This window comes from Epinephelus fuscoguttatus, linkage group LG24 (assembly GCF_011397635.1).
Source record: "Epinephelus fuscoguttatus linkage group LG24, E.fuscoguttatus.final_Chr_v1".
Taxonomy (NCBI): Eukaryota; Metazoa; Chordata; class Actinopteri; order Perciformes; family Serranidae; genus Epinephelus; species Epinephelus fuscoguttatus.
In genome coordinates, this window is record NC_064775.1 from 19,640,059 (window position 1) to 19,666,828 (window position 26,770).

Sequence of the window (26,770 nt, forward strand, 5' to 3'; positions counted from 1 at the left end):
CCTTAATAACTTCAGTAATAGCACCCTGAAAATCAGAATAAAATATGCAGCTTTATACCGATTCTGACTCTGAGTAATGTTTTTGCTACATGGAGAGATGATTTGTCTCCTTTTCATCTGACAAAAAAAAAAAACAAAGATATGAACCAGCAACCATCTAGTCCCTCTTCTGAAACCATTGCACACCAACCACTGTATTTATATTCTCCACAAACCCCACATTCTCCTATTTGGAGTGGCTGAAAATTGCCTCAGTTCATCTTTTCGGTCCCTTGGAAAACACCAATTTACTGAAAAAATGCCTGTGTGTGCATTCCAGCGAGATTTTAAAGGTGTAATTGTGAGACAGACAGACCTGCCACTTTCTGCTACCCATCTATTGTAAACAGTGATATAGCATTGCGAGGTCAGTTTGGATAGTAGGGTTTCACATAATTGTGTAAATTGTGTCTCCATGCTGTCGATATGAAAATGTAGAAAAGAAAATAGAGTAGAAGCTGTCAATCCGGCCAGACTAGAGGAGAAAAGGATGAAAAGAGAGGAGGCAAGCAAGGGTAGATAAGAAGGGAAGGACGGGAGGGTGAAAATGGAGAGAGATGAGATAGCAGAGAAGCATGGGCGCCTGAGACGACAAGGAGGTAGAAGTGAAAAACTAAGGGCAAAATAAGAAGGGGCAGAAATGGTAGATAAATTGAGTAAAAAAAAAAAAAAGGAAAGAGGAAAGAGAATAATACGGTTTGGGGTGTGTCGGAAAGCTCTCTGACAGTTCCTGCTACTTTCAAGACCATTATTGGACAGACAGGAACATTGTCAAGCCAAACTGCAATATAAAAAGCTTGAGGAGGGATATTGATGATATCACTGTGGGGACCAAGAGGCGCAATCGAGCTGGAGACGAGAATTAAGGCCCAACCTCTGTGTAATGTGTTTTCCCCTTTTTTCCTTCCATATGATTCAGCTGAGATGACACGCCGCTGTGATGATTTGGTGTTGACGTTTGTGTGTCCACGTTGACACATCTTTAAACATGTAGGTTTTCCCACCAGAGAGTCATTTGCCTGGCTGCTCATTACTTGATAAAGACATTGTCACCATCAGCTAACTGGTGATTCAGTGTGAGAATTAATCATAATGTGATCACGCTGCTCCGGATGTGCTGTACGTCCATTATGAGCTCTGCAGTCATGTGTGGGAGAGCTGTTAATACATCTATATTTATCACAGGGGACTGGAACTTCCAACAGTATGTAAATCAGAATTGTTCGTCATGTTATCTGTCATCTCTAAACCAGTAGCACACATTATAAAACCACCAAATATATGTATAAAAAAAGAAAGATGGCATATTTTAAAAGTAGTAGTAAAATAAAAATTATTTCCACTCTCGTGTCTGTATGCTGAATAGAAAGCTCTGTGGAGGGCATGCAGTGTTACCAACTCTTTTTCCAATGAAAGTAGCTCGCACTCCAAATGTTGCTTAGAGTTGCCGGATAAAGTCATATGCTCATTTGCATATTGGTGACATCAGCACACATTAGGAGCAGCCAGGAAACAAAACGTGCATTAGATGGACTGTATTCATAATAAATATACCACAATAATATAAATCACAAGCACCAATTAATCAGTCGGTGAGAATGAGCACATACTTTGAGCAGCAACAGTGACCCACCATCCGACGCCGGCACACCATGAGGATGGAAACAGAGGGTTCGGCTGGGTAGGAGCACCTGTTGCAGCAATCAAACACACCTTCTGTGGTCATTTTGACTTGACCAGCAGACTTCACTACAAGCCAACTGGCTGTACACGTGATGTGCTTTACGTTCTAAAACTAGCTGCCAGTGATTTGATAAGCTAAGTTGCAGGTAGCACCATGAGCGGCTTGAGTCGAGCTTAGACTGGCCAGTTCACACTGCTGCAACTTTTCTCTGCAATGTTCTAAAATGGTTTTGTCTTGTTGCGAATGTTTGGTCTGAACTGGGGTTTATATATTAGAGACAGGAGATATCAGCATGTGGGTGCTGCTACATGTGACAGGACGTAGGGAACAGTGGTGAGGCAAAATGGCAAAATGTTGGGTGACTTTCAGAACCGACCATACTGTGCTAGTTCCCTTGTCTGCTTTTCCAAACTTAAAGTGTAACATTGAAAACACACAATCCTGATTGTAGGCTCAGTCAGGATGCTCAGCGGCTGATGTTAGCTGCATGTTTTCAACTGTAGTCCACAATGCTGATTTCAGCTGAGATGCTAATTGAGATGAATTGGGGGAGGGCTGTGATGAGTAGGAGGGGCACCAGATATCGGCCTTAATCACACAGAAGGCGTTGCAAAAACGCCAGTGGTTAAGTGGTGCTGTTCCTTTTTATTGTTGCCAGGCAACCACCCCATCACCTCCTTACCTAACCTTCCTGTGTAATCAGTCTACCATTTAGTTTTTATTTACTTATTTATCTTTTTTATTTATTTTCACAATAATTAGTATGTAGTTCCGAAAATGTTCAGGCAGAGGGTACTTGCTGTGCCTCTGGTTGAGGGTGAGAGACTGTCAGTAAATAGTTTGTTGGGCACAGAGAAACGGAGATCTGTGTGGGTACATGAGACCCTAAAAAGGTGGATCACGGGGCAGTACCACTAGTTGGTCCATGATGGCCGTTTCAAGTACTGCACTTATATGCTTCCACGTCTGCTGTTTTCTATTGAGATCATGGTAACTGCAGTTTGTAAAGTCGTATAGCTCTGGGTATCCAGCAGCCGCTACCACCATTGTTTACCAACTGTAAACTTGTTGTCGTGACCACCACAGAAGACCCGCCTCTAAAATGATCCAATTGGACAATGGAGAAAAAGGGTGAGATGGCATAGGCGCTTTTCCGCTCTGAGTGGGAGTTTTGTCAACTTGAGGAGTTCAGAGAGCTACGGCAAAAATGCCAGGTGCCTAGAGTGCAGAAACAAGAGGCTCAAAGCAAAACAAAAATAGTGACAAAAATTACAAAAAGCCACTTCCAGCTGCTAAAATGCTTTCAGTGTGATAGGGGCCATAGCCTACTCAAGAGCCTGCTAACTTAGCTTAGCACAAAACTGGAAACAGCAGGAAACTTGGCTCTTTCCAATGCTGACAAATTCTGCCTACCACATTTAAAATACTTTTCCCCCCTGAATAACAAATAAGATATAATGTGTTTATTAGTGGGTTTTAGAGGTGCCCAGATTTTTCGACAGTTTCCAGTCTTTGGGCTAAGTTACGCTAACTTGCTTCTGGCAAGTGGCCAAATTATTCTTTTATGCTCTCTTTGTGATAAGACGAAGAAAAATTTGTGAAATCAACCTTAATGGCAGAGGTTGAAGAGGATTTTTATGGTTATTCTGAAACCAAACCGACACCCTTGTGTAATTACAAACAGTTTTCACATCTCACTCACTAAACTATCTAGACTTTCCAATAAAATATGAAAATAACTTTTTAATTTCTTCTTTCTCCTGGAGCCTCAAGCGGAGGGAGACTTAATCACCCCTATGAGTGTACTGTTTCCATCTAGCTCTGGACCTTTTGCTTATCAGTAATTAAACGTTCTCTAGTTTCCCCGTGGGCATCTTGAATTTCTCTGATAAAGAACCATAGCGCTTTAATGAAAGCTTTACCAGTTATGCACCTTCGCCACGTTCAGCTAAATTGTTTTGAGTCCAAAAATGCCACGTATTCATTTCAGAAAAATCTGACATTTGCCATTTCAAAATAACAATAACGGTTGTTTTCTCAAGCCATGCACTATTTGCAAGCCAAGGGAAAATAACTGGTGTGCAGTCCCATCCACTTATGCTGCTTATCAAATGTGACAGGCAAGTGGCAACTGAGTCGCCCATTACTGGGACAAATACTCAGTGTTTCTACCTCAGGGCCCCAAGGACACAGCATGAACTCCATGACCTCATTACTGTTTATGCAATTTTGTACAGCCAAACGTGTGTTGCTGCCACAGCTGTCAGCTGAAAGTTTCTGCCCTCCCCCCAGAAAAGTTTGAAATTTAAACAAATGATGCCACTTTTCAGTAATAGCGGTGAATTTATTTAAATTGTCATGAAGCTTTAGAGATATTGAATGACTTTTTTTCAATAGAACTCCATATATCTCACCTTCGTCTTGTCATATTACAGCTGAGCCTTTGTCTCATATCTTGGTGTAGTTTAATGGGCTGTGTGTAGCTGGAGCTTTAGGAAAATCCTTTGTGATGAGTCAGACATATAGATCGGGTCATGCAGGTGAGCATCGTGTGTGTATGAATTTATGTGTGCGTGGGCGTCTGTCTTTTCTCTCTGACTGCTCGTCGACCCGCTGTTGTGTGTATGTGTGGGTGTGTTGCGGTGGTTTTCGACAGCGGGTGCCAATACTGATGTATTTGTTTGGAAGCTGCCTATTGCTGCTATTCTGGGCTGTTATTCATTATCTTGAAATATGATCACTGTCAAGCCAAAAATGACAAAGAACAAAAACAGGAAGACTCTTACTTTTTCTTAAATGTGATACACGAAACTTCTCCATTGGCTTTGAGACTATAATGGATGTTAATTAATAGTTGAAGAGGACCTATTATGTTTTTCCTTATTTTCAGAAATACATATGATACTACAATGATAGATGTTTATTTAAAATGTGTCCAAAGTTTTAAATAATGAGGTAAATGTATGCAAAAGCAATCCCTGTGAGGGGTAAAATCAGGCTTCAAACCATTCTGAATACCCTGTTTCCTTTGGCTACAAGCTGACATCAGATCGTGATAGACTTCTTCATATGGTCATCTGCTATCAGCATGCTACTCCAAGTGTTTAAGCAGGATTTATACTTCTGCTTCGAATTGATGCTGTACCTACAGTGTATGCTCTGCTTAGAAGCATACCCTACGCTGTAGCCTGACATGCACCTCTCCAGTAACCTAAAAGTAGGCAAACCATTTCCCTCAGTGGAAACAAACCTTTTATTTACTTTTATTTCACAGATCAAAAAGAAACAATAAAGTGTGAAGACAATAAATCCCCCACAAAATGGCATTTTATTTTCTGTGTGTAATTTAAATGAGCAAAGAAAAACTCAGCTAGCCCCTAGCTTAATTTAACAATGTAAAATGCCATAAGCTTGTGCTAATAACGTTAGCATTTTGTATTTGTGAGGAAAATCTGTCCAGCAAAAGACAAGTTTTCTGTCTGTGAATCTTGGATGTTATACTAGGGCTGTTTTGGACACTTGTGTTTGAAATTTTTGCAATTAACCCATGTTTATGTGTGTTTTAGTTGTATATTGACTCAATCAAACTTTACAGCACTATAAAAAAAACAAAACACCGCCCACTAGCGTTTTGGAGGTGTAACTGTTGAGTGACACAAGCACGCCACCGCACAAGGAAAAAAAAAAAAGGTGTAGGCCAGCTATAAATCCGCCTTTATATTACGTACACTACACTGCTACATGTAGCAACGTGGTTATGTCAGGAAATGTAATCTTGGTTGTTTATGTTCTCCCCATTTACAGACCATATTAGTGCTAACGTACTGTAAAGCTTTAATTGGTGTTTTTTTACGATAGTTACAGTCATTCCCCGGCTGCAATTACAGTCCAGAGAGGCTGAGATACCAAAGACCTGAAAACACTGACCAATCAGAGCAGTGAGGGTTTTTTAGAAGGGGTGCTTAAAGAGACAGGCGCTAAAGGTGAATACAGGTGTTCCAGCACAAACAGAATAAGGAAAATGAAGTGTTTTTTGAACATTAAATTGTGTAAACATGTACTAGTAGAAACCCAAAATACAAGCATAATAGCTCCTCTTTAATGAAGAGCCAAGTTTGCAGAATATATTACAATCTTTAATATATTAATTTATGACTTTGATCTTGGCCTTGAACCTCAAAAAGTTCAAGAACTGTGCACGCTGCCTTGTCATCTATCATTTCCTTCGACAATCCCCCCCCCCCCCCCCCGCGACCCTGTGACACTATTGACTGAATGCTTGATGAGGATGCTGAGGAGGTGAAATCCTGCACCCTACGATAAGATCAGAGCCTCCCGTGACACCTCAGCCACTCCCATCTCTCTGTGGACAGCAGGGAGGCCTGTCGATGCGGCATCAGAGCTGCACAAATTTCATTTCATGATCTGGGATGAGAACAATGTGGCACTTTGAGTCCAAACTAGTAAGACAAAAATGACTGATACCGATTAATATAATGATAATTTTTAAAAGAGCAATGCCCATTAATCTTTACAGTTAAAAACAGCCCAAGTGTGACCTGGAAAAGGCAACAACTGAGAAATCCTGCACGGTCTAAATGCCTTTGAACTCAACTGAACCATATTGTAAAGATCATGCAGAGCTTGACGTTTTATGAATCCCAAAAATAGCATGAATACTTATCACTGTGCTGAAAAAGCACTGAAAGTGGGCATCGATCTGTTTCCATGGCACCATTACCACCTAGTCACTGAAGGTGAAAAGTCTTATTTACATGCACGCTCTAATACAAAAGAAGCTTTTGGTTTGGATGTTCTGTGAAAGTTTAAGAGAAAAACGTGGGATGGTTGTGTTTTGGCCACAGGCGAAGTGATGCAGGTTGTTTGGTCTTAAGAGACAGAAGAAGCAGTTAAGTTTTGGTATCATTAGGAACTGTTTTCTTTCTTTTTTTCCCCCCGCACCAAAATGTTCAGAGGACGTCTTTCACAACAGAGAAAAAGTCAATACAAACTGTCAGCAAAGAGTTTTATAGAACACAATAAAATAGAAGATGAATCCACCGGCTTTTATTTTAAAATGTTTATGGCATTGATACAAAATTTGAGCTGTTGGTTTTCAAAGCTCAGTCTCCATTTGCTGAAGGTGACTTTCACTTTTATAACATGCAGTTTTCTTGATAAATATTTTTTTTCAGCTGCAGGTGCACAGCATGAGACGTGCATTTCATTTTAATGTTAGAAAGTGGGACTGAAATATATCACAGTGCAGAAATACACGTGTGTGTATACACATACTCCCTGAGTGAGCATTAGTTTTACCCTTGGCAGGAAACACAGCGTAAGATCAAGTGTTATGTTCCGGCATATTTCCAGTTTAAGTTAATTTGAGCACAGGGAACCCAGTGTAATTAAGTTCTGAGATTAATACACGGAAATGTATTTGGTTTTGTATTCTTCCCTCTTAAGCACAGGAGTTAAATAACAGACAAGACTGCAGACTAGCATATGAATTTAAAAAAAAATCAAAGGAATCCCTTACTCCCTGATGCAATTATTTCCGATTCACATTATTTTTTTTCCGGCCGATGACATTAATGACTTTGAGCGAGGGGTATGAATCAGGGCTCTGTGTGGCGCCAGTGGAGAGAATCTGATGGGCTGGCAAAATAATGCTCTGCCTCAACATCCTGTATGGCTTTTAGAGAGGTTGGAAAACAAATTCTGATTTTGTTTGATTTCATTTTGTTGACACTTTTATAACTTGGGAGATTTACTGTAAGGGATCACAAAGTGGTAAAAAATATATATTGCATGTTTTAAAGTTGATGAAATTATTGGACTTGGGAGGAAAAAGAATTCTCCCTACTTTTTTGCTGTTAGTCTCAATCATATACTGAGGCTCATTTTAAAGGGTAACTCCACCTGGACCTTATTTTTCCATGTTTTTCTGTCGCAGTGAAGAATGGGAACAACAATTTGTTTTGAATTGGACCAGTATTAAGTGAGAGTGCTGCAGCCAGCAGCCTCAAACAGGCTGCAAAATAACTACTCAGGGCATTTGTCACGTTAAGTTTACGTCCACTGAAAGTGTTTGTTTTTGCCACTGACAGGTTCAGATTGTTATTTTAAGTGTCTAACAACATTATGGAAAGGATCCCTACAGAGATAGACCTTTTTGTTAAAGAGTAAGATCCTTTTTGTTTAATCAGAAACACACCCAAAACCCGCAAGACTCTATTTAAATAAACAGTAATTTTATCATAGGGAAACACACTTCAGTTAAAGTCCACAGAAATAAACTGAAACTCGCAAAAAGCATTGTTTGTTTTTCTTTCCACTGTTCCAACAACACCAACTCAGGTGTGGTTGAAATTAACCCTTAATTAACACATTTAGATGTATGCTGGCTCTCTTAATGCTAAAATTACTGTTTATTTAAATGGAGTCTGGTGGGTTTGATGATGATGATTTCAGGGCTGTTTCTGATTAAACAAAAAAGGATCTTATTCTTTAACAAAAAGGTCTATCTCTGTGGGGATTCCTTCTCTGAAATCGCCATCACCTGACCTGCCAGACTCCATTTAGATTAATTTTAGCTAACTGGGTGACTGTTCCCATTGACTTTGAATGAAGACCATTTTCCTATGTTAATATTACTTAATTAAAAAAAAAAATTAAATGGAGTTTGGTGATTGCAACTTTGAGGCTGTTTCTGGTTAAACAAAAGGATCTTACTCTTTAACAAAAGGTCTGTATTTGTAGGGATCCTTTCCATAATGTCCAACATTTATAATGACAATCTGAGCCTGTTAGTGGCAAAAACACTTTTAGTGTACCTACATTGAAGGTGCAAACATGCCCCTAGTGGTTACATTGCACTCTGTTTTGATTTCCTCAACACTGGACCAATGTCGAAAATTGTTGTCCCCATTAGTCACTTAGATACCAAAACATGGAGAATTGGGGTATAGGTTGAAAAATACTGAACTTACCCATGAATATCTTGAAATCCCCCAAAGTCAAAATTCACTCTGGTGTGTCCTTTTTGCCTTTCAGAAACTCCACTCTCGGATCATGGATCTATCTGCGGCAGATTTACTTCTGGAGCCAGAGAGAAGCAAGGCCTTCTTGCTTTCCAGGAATACAGACTCTCCCTCCAGTGTAAGCTTAATGGAAAACAAGGATTTTTTTTTCCAGCCATATAATTCGTCCAGGTAGCATAACCGCATCCCCACACCCCTCAAGAAATCATTACAAGATATTAAAATACAGACCTAACTATCTAAAGCCGTGACCCCTCCTCTGCTCTCAGCAGGAAGAGCTGGCAGTATCACTTGGCACAAAGAGGAATAAATCCTTGTCATATTACCAGAAAACCATCGATTGAGACTTGCAGTCAGTAAATATGACTCCATAGGACACAGTGGTACATTAGTCATCTTATGTATTATGCATTAAGCCCTGAAAATGAGTTTGCTCCCCTCTTTTACCCTTTTACCCCTCTGAGAACGCCACCTGATAAACTCTAATGTGTGCTTTGAGAGCGGCAGAGGAGGAGGAGAATGAAATAATAATGGCCGAGATGTGAATTAACAATCATCTGGTTATCTAAATGTGTAAAAGTATCACATGTCCTTAAGTGAGCTGTTATTTGATACACACACTTAAATGAGATTGGTGAAATATTTCATATCTTATCTTGCATAAAATAACTTAGTAGTAGTCAAATTCAGATGGAGAAACATCTGCTGTGTTGCAATGACTGCATAGGGAAATTTGATTGATATTTTTAAATTAAGTTTGAAAAGTGCATTGCCTTGACATTTTGGGAAACTTTCCCAGAATGTTTGATTGGTCTGTCAAGTCTGTTAAATATCTCTCATCACAAAATTAACAGCAAGATAACCATTAGATACGCAACACTACCTGCCGACATACATCAAATACTCTTAAAGCAGGAAAAGCTTGATGACTTAGTTGTAACTTGGATGAGCGATCTTCATTATATGACAGTTACTTAACAATTTTAGGCCATGACTGTCTCATTTCCATATGATTTTCACACCTTATATCCAAACATAATGTCATGTCTCTTTCTTTATCTCATAGGAGGTTCAGTTGAACGGAAAGGCAGGTCTCCCTGTGGCCAAGTGTCTGAGCCAGCTGAGTCTGACAGTGCCGGCGCCTGTGTACCCACGCAGCAGCTGTAGCAGTAGTGAGTTGTCCCTGTCAAGTGCGTGTAGTGAATTCTCCAGCGGCTCCTACACCTGGAATGATGGACGCTCCTGTGGGAAAATGGTAAACCCTCTCACTCTATAAGAGAGACGGTAGCTATGGCAGTACAGTAGCACATCAAGATCACTGGTAGAGATACTTTTTGCTGGCTTTTTCAAAGAACCTAATTAATCCCTCATCTTACTGCCAGTGTGGTAAATATGACACCAAATGGAGGTAAAGATCAGCCCAGTCGCCAGAGGAACTTTTGGCATTGTACGTTTCTGCAAACCACAAATGTATGTTACATCTGCACATTTCATATCATGACATATAAATGTTTCTAAAGTGACAGTACATGAGCTGACTTTGTCATCAGGAGGTGGAAGGGATGTTTGATGGCTTGTCTCTTAGGCAAGACAGCTGCCATGTTACAGACCACTGTTCAAGACCAACTAACAAACAGATTGTTTTGAAGCAAGTCATTGTGGTGTTTCCATCTGCTTTTTAGGCCCCAAACATACATGTTTTGTAGTGACACATTGGTGTTTTCCAGCGGCTTCTTTGGTTACAAATGTGGGTGATTTGTTGTGACTTGTCTGTGTGTTTACAGTGTTTTTGTTTTTTTTAAGGTCTCAAATGTGGGTGTTTTGTAGTGATCCATTGATGTTTTTCCAACAGCTTTTTAGGCTTCAAATGTGGGCATTTTATAGCGACCAGTTGGTGTTTTTGTGGCTGCTTTCTTGGCTTTAAATGTGGGTGTTTTGTAGTGTATGGTCTGTGTTTTTCCAGTGGATTTTTAGACTTCCAATGTGGGTGTTATGTAGCGAATTGTCTGAAGCCGCTGGAAAAACACCAGTCACTGGTGTTTTTCCAGCAGCTTCTTAGGCTGTGTGTTTCCATAGTTATTTTTAGGCCCCAAACATGGGTGTGTGTAGGGACCAGTTGGTGTTTTTCCAGCAGCTTTTAGGCTTTAGATGTGGGCATTTTATAGCGACTCATTGGTGTTTTTCCAGCAGCTTGTTAGGCTTTAAACGTGAGCATTCTATAGTGACCTGTTGGTGTTTTTCCAGTGGTTTTTTGGCTTCAAATGCGGGTTTTTTGTAGCAAGTCATCTGTGTGTTTCCATCATTTTTTTAGGCTCCAAGAATGGGTGTTTTGTAGTGACCTTTGTTTCTCAAGCTGCCATTTAGGCTTCAAAGCTGGTAGTTCTGTCTTTCCAGCAGCGATAGTGGCTGAAAAGTGGTTGTTTTTTCTGGAGATGTTGTTTTTCCTGCCGGGATTTTGTCTCTAAAACTGGGTATTTAGATATTTTTCTAACCATAACTAAGTGGTTTTTGTGCCTAAACTTAATTCACATATTATCCACAGCAATGTTGAAATGAAGATTTGTAATGTATCTGCTGAATGATAATGTGCAAATTTCACATATTCATGGTTTGCAGAAATGTACCATGCCAACATTTATTGTGATGATCTGGTTGGTAATGATTTAGAAAAAAAAAAAGTTTTCATCCATGTTGACCCACTCTGTCTCTTTGCCTTGTAGTCATCTCTGACTTGGGAGAAGAGGCTGAGTTTGGGTTCATCAGCCCCAAGTAATATCTGTGCCGCCCTTGAGGAGCAGCTGCCCACAAGGCGCAAGGAGAGCAATATACTCGAGGGACTGAGAAAGCTCCAGAGGAGGAAACACAGGAGCTCCTCTGCTTCATCCAAGGTCTCAAAGTCAGACTGTATGAACTCCAACGAGGGCATCTATTCTCTGGGTATCAAGAGTGGCAGTAAAGGGGTGTCCAAGCCTACCCATGTGGGTAGAACTTCAGCTGCTGGGGGCAAAAAGTTCTCTTATGATTCTGATGATGCTGATGATGAATTGGCACTTTCCAGTCGAGGAGATAACATCCCCACTAAGGACAGCTGGTTTTACTGTAAGAGGCTCTCCCGCAGCATCTCAGACAGTTTGTGCAGCTGGGAAGGGATACAGGACAGTGGAGGTGGAGGTGATGGTAGCTCAGGTAACATGGCTACGAAACACCCTTCTGGGTGTGACTCAAAAGAGCGTCCTGACAAACTCATGAGTTTCATAGACAGTTTTCTCCCTGAGGGCGGGCGGATATCAGCTTTTACTAAACCATCCTTGCTGCACTTCAACCCCGCTGACCCAGAGGGTCCTAATCACCTCTCTGACGTGGATGATCCAGAGGACCTCAACTCTGAGTCTAATGACATCCGAATGTCCTTTAGCCAGCCACTGGAGCAAGCGGAGAGGGACTCCAAGAGAGTGTCAAGAGATGCTGCCAAGCTGCTCACACAACAGTGCTTGCGAAGAGAGCAGGGACGCACCCAGTCTGCAGATGGGAGGCCCAGGCCTTTCAGCTTAATTAAGGAGCCCAAAGGGGCCAAGTGTACTCAGTCTGAGGAGAGCATACTGGCAATATTTGATGCAGAAGGAGAGCCTATTGAACTTTCTGCTCATAAGCTCACAACAGGTGCTGGGCTTCGAAATGACATTCAAAATAGCAAGGTAGTTGCTGATTACACAGAGCTAGCACCCCAAGAGAGGCCAACAAGGCAAAAATCAGCAAATACAAGAAACTACACTGTTCTTGAGTCTCCAGAGAAACCATCTGAATGTCAAATTAGGTCTAGTAAAACAAGCAATAGCAGGGAGGGCAGTGCAGAGAGGGTGTCAATGCAGCTGACTCCACAAAGGAAACTTATCAAACCACCAAGCAGCCGACCTAATAAAGGCCATTCCATCCCTCCCATGAGCGATTCTACTGCTCCCAAGTCCAGTGGTTCAAAGATACCCGGTCGTAACAAACCTTCAGGGTCCCCACTGAGAGTGTCAAAGGGCTCTTCCACTGAACCAAGTAATAGTGGAAACTCAGGACTCTCTAGTCAGGAGAAATCCCCCTCCTCTCCTGCAGTTAAAATGTCCAGGTTCATAAAGACTTCAGGAACCTGTTCACAGAGCCCAAAGGCGGTGAACTCCAAGCTCCCCGGCAGGGCCGAGTGTAGTAAGGGTTCCTCCTCCAGTTCCCCACACCTCTCAAGGAGGCACCTGGAGTATGCTGACAATGGTGAACAGCCCACCAGAGACAAACACTGTGAAACCAGCAAAAATAAACTCAGGTCCCCGTCTCCTCCCCCTCCCCCGGGCCGCACCACCTCCTTACTAATCAGACCAAATTACGAAGGGTCGCCTCAAGCACATAAAACATGGGTGGCTCAAACATCCACATCAACCACTGTGAGGGGCCCTCCCCCAAGTTACCACAACTCACTTGTACCAAATATGCAAACAACGCTACCCATCAAGGATAAAGACTGTTTAGACTTGGATGCAGGCTACGGGACTGCACTTGCACCTCAGAAACTGGTCGAGAAAACCAGTCAGCACCTTCAAAAGTCCCCTGCCATGACTCAGACACCTACAAAAGGCACTTCCAAGAGGATGACTACAAAAGACTACCTCCCTTCTGCAAACTCAGGGTGTGCTCCAGAAACTGAACATGCACCTAAAAGCTCAAAGAATGTCCCTCCTCCCTACAGTGCCCTCAGAGGGTCCTCGCTTCAGAACTCATTTGCAAGTAAAAGAGGATCAACCCATGAAAATGTCTATCAGACAGTGCAGAAGACATCTATTAGTTTACCTTTATCGCTTCAGGATGCCCCTCAAGGTAAAGCAGAGCCACAAAAAGCTGTTGTCAGCCCACCAAGCTCGGTTATTACTTCCCCAAACACTGCAGATAAAGCCTCAAAGACTCGCATCCCAATGGGGTTTAAAGCTTTTTTAAAATCTCCCCCAAGCCATAAAAATAGTCCCTCTATACCAGGCAAGCAAGAGAAAGATCATATCAACTCAGTCTCCAAGGAAACTGTGACCTCAAATGCTTCTACCCAGTGTGACAGCTTGCAGCCAGCATTCAGTATTGATTCGCCATCCAAGATGTCAGAGGGGAAAGGTGACGTCCAGTGTAGGTTACTGGAAGAAGAAGAAGTACAAGCTACAGAGGAAGGGGAGGTTTGCGATAAAGGGAAAAGGAGTAGTCAGCTTTTCTCTAGATCCATATCTGTTTCCACCAAACCTCATCTAAAGCCGGCTCTGGGGATGAATGGGGCTAAAGCTCGTAGCCAGAGTTTCAGCACCAACTACATTGAAAAACCCAACATCAGTGCACTAGATGGGCTGGGAAAAGTCCGAACACAGATCATCACCAACTCAGGTGAAAGGGGGAACTCTTTGTCAAGACAGAGTTCGTTGGAGGTACCAAGTGTTGGGTTAACAGACAGCCCTCTCCATTCCCCCAGGACTCGGCTTAGCCACTATGGAGGCATGACAGGATCAAATAGTCACAACATCCTCCCTGAGAGAACTTCCAAATCAGGCTCCAAAGGTGAAGGGTCACAGGGCACAGCGAAAGGAGAGGCAATCACTTCGCCTTCTCAAAAAGAGGCACGTAGCTTACCCATAAGCGATCGAATTGGTGTGAACAACATCCGTAAGCCAGCAAAAGTTGCCTCTCATCCTCAGTTTCAACCTCCCTCCTCTTGTGTGTTTAGCTCAGAAAACCCGGTGCAAGAGACCCCTAATGAGCCAGACTTTAGGAGGGAAGTCAAAACCCAGACAGACTCTCCAGATACAGAGGATAAAAAAAACAGCCCAACAGTCTGCACCATTGAGGAGAAAGTCATGATGGGAATCGAAGAGAATCTGCAGAAATATCAAGAACAGGAGAAGGTCGCTGCCAGCGAGGCCAAACAGAAGACAGGCCCCTCTCTGGCAAACTGGTTCGGCCTCCGTAAGAGCAAGCTCCCATCTCTTAGTGGTAAGAAAGCAGACTCCCCCAAGGGGAAAGAGGAGAAGAAAGAGATGAAGATTGGATCAGTGCTTGGAGGCAAACAGATGAAGTCTGACAAGAAGAAGGATAAGAAGAAAAATGATAACCAGCAGAGAGACAGTCAGGAGGTGCAGAATCTGTCTGAGATGAACAACAAGCTGAGCTCCATCATGGACCACTGCAACAACCAGATGGGCCAGATTGCCAGCCAGATCCAGTGTACAACTGCCTTCATCGGCAAAGACCAGTTTGTGAAAGAGCTTCTTGGCAGGTGGGTGACCAAGCATGTGATTAGATTTTGTATAGAAGATAATGATAGTATTAAAACTTATCCGATGGCCTCATTGGCAGATACATTGACTACATCTACATGGTCAGCAAATTTGATTGATGGAAGTTGTAAGAACACTATACAACCCTTTATCTGATTTAGAATATAACTAAGTGACATCTGATAGAACACAGAGTGTATGCAGTTTGGAGAAGTGTGTGTGTAATTGCACATGACCCTTGGAGGGTCAACGAAGCAGCACCCCAAGTCACTAAGCTTTACAGTCTATGCTATAGCCACACAGTCCATAAATATCTGTAAGTTTTATTGACGAAAAGCAGACATGCAAGTTATATCTAGGCAGTTAAAAAATTTAACTCATGCTCCAAATGAGCTGCTGGACGCATTGGTGCTTTGGCGTTCCTTCCAGACCAGAATTAGCATGCATGATGTGAAAACTACGCTAACTGATTAAAAACAATGTAGATTTTAGCTCCACAATATACAAAAAACCCCACAACATTTTATTTGAAAAAAAAAAAACCCTGAATCTTAACTCTGATGTAGTTTGTGCTAAAGTGATTTTCCAACTGCCATCTGCTACAGAGTGGGTAAATCCGGTTGATATTTCTCAGGGATCTTCTACTGCACTACCGACATGATGACATAATGGTGACTTCTACATAGCAAGGGGAATTGTGTGTGTTACAGCTGTAATGCGTTAATTCAAGGCGACTCTCCCCTACTTGTTACTGCTGTGTCTGATCTGATAGTTTGTGTTATTGTGTGATATTCACGTGGCATTCACAGTGGTATGCTACACTGCTTAGCTTCAGTGCTGTAACCTACATCTCTGATGACAGCTAATTGGGAGTTTCAATTATAAAAACATGGAAAAGAACGCAGATAAGCCCGTCCTTTAAATTAAACATGAGACATTGCTGCGTTAAACTTGTGTGTTCAGAGAAAATGATAAATAAACGGCACCAACAGCAGCTGTCCGTTTGAGTTATGACTCCACTCCGGGGAGTATAAGCAGTTCTCGGACCAACATCCAGACACATAGTCAGCACACTCGAGAAAAGGCATCTCTAAGCCAGGAAAGCTGCACATCTCATACTCCTCACTTCATTGATTTGCCACTTCAAATCACAACTGACAGATTTTTATCCAGAGTAGCTGCAATCACTAGGAAGGGAACACTTCATAGAGGTTGTTAAACGTTTGACGGCATTTCTGTGCTTATATGTTTGTATCCAAAAGAGCAGGTCAATGCAATTTACCAGCAGGCTCACTTTCCACCTGGCAAGTTGATAAAGGAGGGGCTCGGCACGCAGACATAAAAACAGATCAAATCTTATTTCCTCGCAGGACTGCTGTGAAGGGCAACTGTGTGGCTGCGTCGCCGCCTGGGATCTCCACGCCCAAGAAACACAGTGAAATGAAGGGAGATATGGAGATCTGTCCAGATACTGCTGTAAGTGAGCAAACACCATAACAGAACCGAGCATGTGTCTGTGTCTTGTTTGTCTCTGACTGTGTTTTGACAGGTTGCTGGCACGTACACATACATGCAAATTCCTGCAGGTTTTTCACACTTGTACTGTACATGTACATGTTCACAAACACATCCACAGCAGCACCACCTCTTCAGCGCTATATCCCCTGAAGGCTCGCTATTGATTCACATTGTGCTTTGACTCAGCCTACAATTCATCGCCTACTTTTTCATTATCCTCCCAGGCCCGTGTTGTTGTTGTTCCCACAAAGCTGAAAGTTTTTTAAACCACATCTCACATCAGGCCATGCATTTAATACAAACTTAAATTAGGCCTCTCTCAGCAGCTTGATTCTTTAAATCACATCAGCGCACTTTGTAAGCAAAAGGCCAAAATTATGACCTTGCGGTTCTTCATTATCTGTCAGTCAAAAAATGATGGAGAGGCTGAGTGCTTGAGAGAGCGTGAAAAAAAGCAATAAAAAAAGAAGGTATGAGGAGCAAGCTGAATGGAGGAAGAGAGTGACACAAAGAGAGTCTCACTGCATAATGTAGGAAATTTAATCCAGATGATGTGGAATTTTGATAACATGGAGGAGCCTCTTATCGCAGGCACTCAATTTGACAAAGGGGCCATTTAATACCATCCTCCGAGCGTTCTCTCTATCTTCTCCCGCAGAAATACAACAAAAGAGGGACACTTTATGACCTACAAGCTCCTTCTCTTGCACCACCCCAAAATCACTTCTTTTTTGAATAACCCAATTAAAGTAAGGCAGGAAAGTATGACAACTGCCTTCTTTTTGAACAAAACTTTAAACATAAGGGAGATCGGTTATGGTTATAACGATGGGATGGTTGTAACAGCACCACTTTTGCCAAGAAAGGATGACTTGTGGGTCATGTAATACACGTATTGTATAACCATGTCTTTCTTGACCTTGCATGTGAAATTCAATAGCTGTGTAAGGAAGTATACTGATTTTCAGGTATCAAAGTCATTTTTTGGACCAAGTCTATATTTTGATTAGTCCTGCCGTAGTTAGAATTATGTAACTTGTATTAGATAAGACAGTAGTCTCTTGGGTACAATTAAAGGCATTTCATCTTTGCTCATTTCCAACCACCGTGCTGCTACAGTAGGGTGATCATTTTCATTGTAGATTAATTTGTTGATTATTTTCTTGATTGAATGTTTAGTTGTTTGGCCTATAAGATGTCAGAAAATTGTGAAAATTGTCAATCAGTTACCCAAAGCCCAAGATGACATCTTCAAATTCAAATTGTTTCAGATATTCTTCATTTTCAGCCTGGTTTAGTGAATTTCAAGCTAATCATGGTTAGTCGTTGTGTCCTCAATGTGCACCAAAAGGATCTCTTGACTGGTAACATACTTGAGGCAGCAGACTTGTATTTCTGACTCACTCCATGTGATGTACAAAACATCCAACAGGTTAAGGCCTTTGCACACTGAGTCAGTTTTTTTGGATGTGTTTTTTAAAATTCAGTAGGCACAGAAACCTTGCACACTGATTCTGATGCATTTTATTGCTCTGTGTGTTGTGGAAATTTGCAACAGAGAATCAAACCTGTTCTGAAATTTTTAATTTAATGTATTTAGCGATGTAGTTGGAAATATTGCTATTTGTAGTAGACAAATTGGGGTACTTTGTGTCAAAATTTGAGACCTCTAACACATAAGATTCAGCGAGTTAAAGGTGCTGAGACAAAAGGTTTTACAACTACACCCAGTCCCCCTTATTTTACTATGCCAGAGACTCATAGTCATAACATACATGAATCTGTAGGTACTATGACTAATCCTTTCCCACGTTTCTTCGCAATTTCCTCCAGATGAAGCATTATAAATGGATATGTTATATAATGCAATTTTCTAGACAAACCAAGGTACATTTGGAATCTGTCATACTGCATATTTTGGTGAATTTAATATATTATTGTATATTTTAGCTGCTTTTTGAAGTTTGCATCACCAACATGAAGTGTTTGTTATTATTCCAGACCCTTATAATGACTCAGAAGATCAACCTGAGGGCTGAAAATGAGGAGGGACGCATTCCAGACACAGTTTGTCAAGACCACATGATAGGTAAGCTCATGCATTACTGTTGGTGCTCAATGGACATTGCATTAAGAACTGCTAAAGTTAGTGATTATGTGCCAAAAACAAAACAAAAAAACCCACATAGCTCTTTGAATTGTACCACAAGCAAACCAAAGTAGAGGTCAAATCCAATCCTGTGTGATATATTCCGATTCATCGCCTTTGCTCTTGTTACTTCTGAAAGTTGTCATGACGTTGTCTGTTTTAAGCCACTGAGTTTCACATTTGCAAGTGTTTACCTCACTCAGTGCAGTTTTTTTCAAAGTAACTTACAAAAAGCTGTCACTAGCCATCAAGAATCAACCAGTGCAACGGAGCATTAACACATTTTACAGTTGTGATTTCCTGATGTGATTGACAATTCAATTCCTTCGCCAACTAATTCCCCTCGCTGCCAGACTTGCCATCACTGTGGGGGAAAAAGTAGCAGCTGCAAAAAAAAACATGTTGACAATTTAGTCAGGTGATTGATGTGCAACCGGGTGATTTTTTACAATGCCTAAGCAGCTAAGGAAGTGAAAAAATAGATGCATCAAACAATTTGTGAGACGGGGTGATGATTGTTATTACTGCATTGGGACAGAGGGTGGAGCCGCTGTTTTCTGGATGTAGGGTGCAGCTTGTTTGTCACTCAGTTTTCATTCAGTTGGATATTTAGAGATTGTCGCAGTGATCATCTCAAAGGTCGTAATGACTCTCTTGTAATATAGCACCATAGACTGTGGGAATAGAGATTAGCAGAAACAGATCCCCCTTTTTTTAGGAACTTGGCGCCAAATTCTGTGGAAAACAAAAAAGGTCTATCTTTTCATAGTTTTAGTCTTTTCAATTGGATATCCTGAAGCATAGTTTTAAAAATTGTACTTCATCCAATCCTTGTTACTCGTGAACTTTCTCTGAGGCCATTATGTGGAGCATCCCAGTCAACATCCTGTGGCTCGCATTTGTACACAGTTGGCACGTAGCCCCTGGGCTTTAGTCAAAACAGTAATGTGACATACACAAAACTGGATATCAACCAGCATCATGTTGATAGAATGCTGAAAAAAAATAGGTTACAATCATATTTAGAATAACTTTACTGTCTAAAATGTTTATGTATTTCATTTGACTCCATGCTACTAACTAGCTTGCCATTTTCAAATTACTTAATCATCGTCTAACATCATGAAGCAACCCATGACTAGCAACCTAGCTTGCTAATCTCAGTTTAGGAAACAGTTAACTCTTGGCTGCTGCATGGATTTGTTGCTTCGTAACATTAGCTTCTAAAGTAATTTGGGAGTCCGGTGCCTCCTTTGTTTTGTTTTTTTAGAAACCTAACCCTGAGCTTTTGTTGCACAAGGAAAAAAACAAGTGAAAGACAAGGTGCTTTTCTGACATTGGAAATTTATTTAAAAAATACTGTATGCATCTAACAAGCAGAAACTGTCCAGTTCCTGTGAAAATGGAAGTGTATTTTGAAAAGACAATGCATGTAACATGCATAAAATGGCAGGGTATCCTGGAACTCCAATAACAGACACACCCAGGATACCTAGCGTGTCATTTGTGGACATGAAAGTCCACTGACCAAACAGTATATGACAAGTTGCATACTGACGTTTGGTCATGGACTTTCCACGTTGAGGTATGATGTACCCTGGGTGCATTGGTTGTTAACATTCTGGGACGCCGTGTCAAGTTCAGCCTGTTACATGCATTGTTTGTTTTTAAAGTACACTTTTTTACAGGAAATGTACAGTTTGCCAGAGGTCACTGTCCAAGCGCCGTTTTTTTTGACGACTTCAAAGTGAGACCAGGTTGATGTTGAGCTGATTTTATCTACCCAATAAAGTATTTTGCTACATTAGCTAGCCAGTAATCCATCTGTGTCAGCAAGCAAGCTAGAATTGTTAACATTAGCCCACTCAGCATCAGGATTTTTTTTTTTTTTTTTGCATTAGGCCACAGAATGTCATAAATTTACTGCTTATCGCACCTTAGGTCTGTTGCTGTAGCAGCTCAAATTCAGCTAGCACAAACCCCAGCACTAAGCGAAGGTCCGACTCCACTGCTACTACAAAATGTATTACAGAAACGAGGCATGTGTGGATTCTGTTTTGGTGGCTGCCAGTGATTTGTTGGAATTAGCGGACTCCATTTCTAAGCTACAGTTAGGAATGTTGCCCACTGTTGGTACTCAGGAATGTGCATAATGCAAAGTCAAAGTCAAAGTGAACTTTCTTGTCAATCAAACCATACAATAAGCAATTGCACAGAATAACAAAATTACATTTCTGCACACTCCAATGTGCTGGTTTGTAACAAACAACATTTAACATAAAAAGAAGTGCACACAGACGGCAACAAGTTCACCTAAATACAACATAGATGGACAGTAGGGATTACTGCATACCCACAGACATGTAGATAGACACTGACAAGACAAAGTATTGCACAGGATTTTTCAAGTATTTGCAAGTTTTAAAAAGTGCAAAGTGCTGAACAGCAGCATAGCACTATGTTGTGAGTATAAAGTGCATAGTAGTGACATGAGTTTAAATGGTTTATAACCAGTCCAGTCAGTCGTTGTGGGGGTGTGTGGCACAGGAGTGACATGTCATGATATTTTCTTGAGTGAGTTGAGTAGCCTATTGGTTTTTACCTGGAAATTCATCAAGAGTCCTTTACATAGAAATCTATTTTTAGGTTACATTACAATCCGTCTAGCCACTGGAATTAAAAAACAATAAATACATGTAAAAGTACATACATACACACCCTTGAAGAACATGACTTTTATTCTCAAATTGGATGGATGTAAAACTATTGTCATTTATTCAAAGCTGCTGTAATCAATATTTTTTTTTATAATTTGTATTCCTAACTGGCTGTAAAATATAGGTATTGTATTTTGGGTCTGCTTTGCCATGGTTGGCACTGTTTATATCCAGAATATACAAACAGTAATGATTGTGTAAACATTTAATGGACTCCATCTTCACAATAGCCAGTTCTTATGTACAATTAAACTAGATATATTTTGGTAGGGCTGAGTGTTGGTCGAAATAATCTCTATGGAACCAGAAACCAATTCTCAGCTTCTCTTGTTTTTTTTATGTTTGAAGCTTTAGCTGAGAAGTAACTTATTAAAATATGTCAAGACATAGTTTTGGCTCAAGCAACTTTCCACAGAGTGTGAAAATCAGCTCATGATGGGGAACAGCCACCACAGCGCCAAAATGAAATGCTTAATTGTGTCTGTATTCTGATTAACATGCTGCCTTTTTTTATATTCCGCCAGCTATGCACTTCCAGACGGAATGAACTAAATATTTCATAAAGGTTTCGGCTGTGGGTGCTTAATGCTCCTCAGCGCTGCTTTAATGTCACGTATCTCCAAAGTGCAGCATGCACAGGCCCAACGCCAGACAAACACATCCATCACATAAATAGTTTACATCCAGCCAGTTTATGATGCAGGCAGCTTGAGCAAAATCCATGTTATGAATGTGGACTTTGAAGTTCACCCTACACTGGTCAGCTGCTGTATATTAGCAGAACTTCCCGTGAGGCAGCTTTTATTTTTTTCTTATACAAAGACAATAAATAACATTTTGACTGGCCCACAGCACAGGCTGACCCTAATATATCTGCAGGGGTTTGACAGCATTGTTGATCAATACCAATGATTCAGCAATTATTTCACTGGGTACTGGTGTTTCTGGCTTTCAGACTTTCTAGCCTGTAGTCTAAAGCATCATTCTTAAGCCAAATGATTGCAATATTCTGCAGCAGATCTTGCTGCTGGAGCTTTATGATTCAGGCACATGGATTTATAGAGACAGCTGGATACAGCATCTGAAGTGGAGCCCTGTTCATCCCTTTGAAAGTTGCCCAGTGGTGCATGAAACCAAAAAGTCTGACTTCAGTCTGTAAAAAAAATTTGGATCTTCCACTCTGCTTCTGCATTGTTGGACTTCCGCCATCCAAGCAGCTAACCTTTGTTTTAGCACTTAGCTAACTTAAATGGGGATAGAATGATTTTAACATGCGTAGAGCTGCAATAGTCAGTCAACTGATCGATTAGTCAGTTGACATAAACATAATTGACAACTTATATCAATTCTGGTTCAACTATGTTTTTATGCCAAAATGGCAGAAAATTCTATTTTCTGCTTTGTTTTTCCCTGTTTTACAACATTGGGCGACAGGCGGGGTACACCCTGGACAGGTCACCAGACTATCACAGGACTGACACATGGAGACAGACAACCATTCACTCTCGCATTCATCACCTACGGCCAATTTAGAGTGACCAATTAATTTGCATGTCTTTAGATTGTGGGAGGAAATCGGAGTACCCAGAGAAAACCCATACTGACATGGGGAGGACATGCAGACTCTAAAATTGGCCCTCCCACTTGGGGTTTGAACCAGGAACCCTGTTGCTGTGATGCGACAATGCTAAACACTGCATCCTCATGCTGTGTTTTACAACATATTAAACTGATTATCGCTGGGTTTTAGACTAACAAAGCAAGACATTTAAAGACATCACCTTGGACTTTTTGAGACGGGGATGGACTTTTTTCGCTACTTTCTGACATTTTATAGATCAAACGATTACTCAAGAAAGTAATCAGCAGATTCATCAATGACAATAGTAGTTACTTGCAACTCTAATTGTGCAGCACTTCTAGACTTTCAAAATGTCAATGGACCAAATGGATCAAATCCTGATAGTGACTCTAGTCCCCTGATTTACAGATGTCTCTTTTTTGCAATTTATGTCAAAGGGAAAAAGACTCCAATGGGATCATTGACTCATCATTGACTCCAGTGGGATCATGTGTTGGACCTGAAAGTTGAAATTTCATGATTTGATCACTATGTCAAATTAGATTCAAAATCCAGTGCTGTTCTTTAGGGCTTGCCCAGGTAGCGTTGTGCATAAAAATGCTAAATGAGCACATTCATTGAACGTATCCATTTGCAAATGAGCATTGTTCACCCTCACCACAGCGAACAGCACTCAAGCACAGGGATTTACGGCAGCCGTTTTTTCTGTCAGTACGTGTTTCCTCCTACCTGAATCTGAACCAAACCTTTTCCTTTACCTCAGCATGGAGGAGGGTCCTATGCATTTTAACAAGAGGGAGACACTATTCAATGGGGGAACAGGCTTCAACAAAAATCTGCATGGCTAGTAAAACCAGCAATTCCGACATTGCAGCTACTGGTACTGCTGAAGCCAGTTCATATGGTTTTATGAACAAATCAGGACAGATTCCAATGGAAATATATTATATTTTATGCAAATTAGACCTACGGAGTCTGAAAAAATGTCAGCCACATCTGCAACAAATTTAAAACGACACAAGTTGAAGCATCCGGTTAGTGTTGGGAAATATCTGTCAGTCAGTGATGGTATCGATTTTATTTAATTCAAAAGTGCTGTATATAACTCTGGAGAAAGATTGTTGATTGTTGAGTCTCATTCCTAGGTTGTCAAAGACCTATGCTTTGGTTTAAAAAACTGAAGAAATAGACACAAACTAGTTCATTTTATGAGACTGTGAAACCCATATTGCAAACTATGAATGTGAGCTAGTTAATTTTAATCCATGTAATGAACTTTAAGATGGCTCTTGTAAAGTCTGAGCGCACACAACAGTGGACCTATGGTTACTAATTTCTCCTGCCAAAATTTGACTTTACAATTAGTGTCAAATATCATTGCATTTTCATGTAATTGTTGACACGGAAATATCTCCTAGATAAGGTTATGGTTGTTAGCGATGACTCTTTCTCTTCCCTTTGACACCTCATTGCATGAAACCTATTTCACGCTGTGGAGGTATCAAAAAACCTGCTTTCTCTCCTCAAACCCGGGAGGTTGTATACAGAAGTGATAGGGAGCTCCTGAAAAAACACATTACGTCCAGTTGTTGTTGCCTCTGGGTAGAATTGCTGTGAACCTTGTTATAGTTTGGTTTTAGGGGGCATTTTGAACTGCCAGGCTTGGCATTCAATTATACAGCTGTGTAATCTACGGCTCTCCCCTTCTCTCTCTTTCTCACACATACAATACACACGTGTCTCTGCTTATATGTCAACTGCATCATGTATTCTTGAAAACTTGGGATCAGGATTTTTATTCTTTCGCAGCGACGGTCCTCAAGTGATGCACAGCAGATGTGTGTACAAGTAACAGGCCATCTGCCCAGTGAACACGGTGTATGTGTACATCCAGACACTGAGGACTCATTTTCACAGGTTCTCCATGTGCAGTATGGTGCTGACTGTCAGAGGCAAGTCAGATAAGAGTAGAAGTACACATCAACAACAACACTGACAACTCAAGTTTGTTTTTTTTACCAAGAACTCCTCACAACTATATAAATTCGCTCATCTGTGAATTTACTGATCATGCTTTGGCATCCAAAGAAGAATGCAGTTGTTACTTTAGTGCATCACCAATGACGCCCAGACATATATAAGAGAAATGGATCAGTAGTTTAAGCTCTAGATCCAAATGTAAATCCGATCCCTCCTTGCAAACTCTTGAAACTCAACTGTAATACCCAACAGTATTGAGAGAGAACTTTTATTCATAGAAGAAAATGCTCATGAGTGGACTGTGTTTGTGCTCCAGCATCCCATTGAGACAAAGCTATACAGTTGAGAAGCAGAGCCTGTCAGTATCGATCTACTAAAAAAATAAAAAAACATGCTGGTCTGCTCTCAGAGTTTTCACTCAACAGTATTTTGAGAGACAGAACAGATGGTTGCGGAGGATTCCTCATCCCCGAGGCAAACAGTGGAAGATATGATGCAAGCAACAAAGAGAAACTTGTTTAATTTGAACTAAGATAAAAACATTATGGGCCTTTTTCACTTTTACAAAATCTCAGCAAAAAGTCGCAAATAATTAGCCGATGTAACTGTTGGCCGTTAGCATTCACAGTTACAAGGACCTGGGCTGAGCTGAATGGCCGTCCATCTGTTCCAGCCTGAGTCAAGGCTCTGCAAACTGTGGCTTCCAAACGACGTCCATCTGTTGCCACTTGCTGTCATTTCTCCTGATTACAACCAAGCGTGTACTCTGATGGATCCGAGGAATGTGGCCTCGGGCTGTAGCTCAGTTGTGTGTTTTGTTCAGAATTGTTGGCAGCGGTTGCTTTATTGTGTCATATCTTGTTAGAATGTGCATCTGTTGTGATAGCTACAAATGCTTCTAACAAGTGCCTAATAGGAACATTATAATAAGGTGCATTAGGGTGGAGCTACCACCAGCAATTACTGCAATTAGGGATGTCAGCTTTGGTTAATTTTGCTCTCAATAGCCAGACACCCATTAACAGGTAACTAATCGGTTCATTTTCAAGAAAAAAAAAATGCAGTGAATCAGGGCTCTACAATAACTCTGAGCTGGGTTAGTGTAAAGTCTCACTGAGTTGTCAGCAAGCAAGTAAAAAATAAATGTGATGTGTACTGTACAGTTTTCTGGGTACAAAAATAAAACAAAAAACTTGCATCCTTTATCACTACAGCGGACTTTTCCTGATGAGTTGTTTGTATACTGGGGATGAACAGGGTTGTTGAGAAGAATCGGTCATAATGGATACATAAATGTTGGCACTGTACACTTCTGCAGACCACAGATATGTTACATTTGTACATTATTTTATAGTAGATACATCGAAACTTTACATTTCTCAGCAAAGGCACCAAAACCACTTGTTTAATGCTAGGAAGAAATCATGTTTTGGCTTAAAATAGATTGACTGATAGATTTTTATTTGTGTCTTGCACACTTACATGTGCCCAACCCTCATTGGTTTACAAGACACCATTACAAGTCAGTAAAATACACCCAAAAAAAAAAAACCACCCAGGTTCGGTGCACCAAACTCCGGTGGAAGCACTGTGAAGAACTTGGCATGCATTTCGCCTTTGTCGTACATTTACTGTTTCAGAACTGAGATTATTACAATAGAATAAAGCTCATTTGGGTATAAAAAAAAAAAGAAAACAAACTGTGGGTCCACAAAATCAGTCTCCCATTTATTGTCCATGGAGCCGATCAAGTTTAAGACTTTCTGGTTTC

At 40.9% G+C, this 26,770-nt stretch overlaps 1 protein-coding gene across 5 annotated transcripts in view; it reads left to right on the plus strand.

Moving 5' to 3' along the window:
• Nucleotides 1–26,770, plus strand: part of LOC125884955 (nck-associated protein 5-like) — a 241,421-nt gene that overhangs the window by 186,894 nt on the left and 27,757 nt on the right. For all 5 annotated transcript variants that reach the window (XM_049570270.1, XM_049570274.1, XM_049570271.1 and 2 more), the window contains 5 exons: nucleotides 8,780–8,884; nucleotides 9,833–10,021; nucleotides 11,487–15,052; nucleotides 16,424–16,529; nucleotides 18,573–18,660. In XM_049570270.1, coding sequence (XP_049426227.1) covers nucleotides 8,780–8,884; nucleotides 9,833–10,021; nucleotides 11,487–15,052; nucleotides 16,424–16,529; nucleotides 18,573–18,660 — 4,054 coding nt within the window. The remainder of the gene's footprint in view (nucleotides 1–8,779; nucleotides 8,885–9,832; nucleotides 10,022–11,486; nucleotides 15,053–16,423; nucleotides 16,530–18,572; nucleotides 18,661–26,770) is intronic.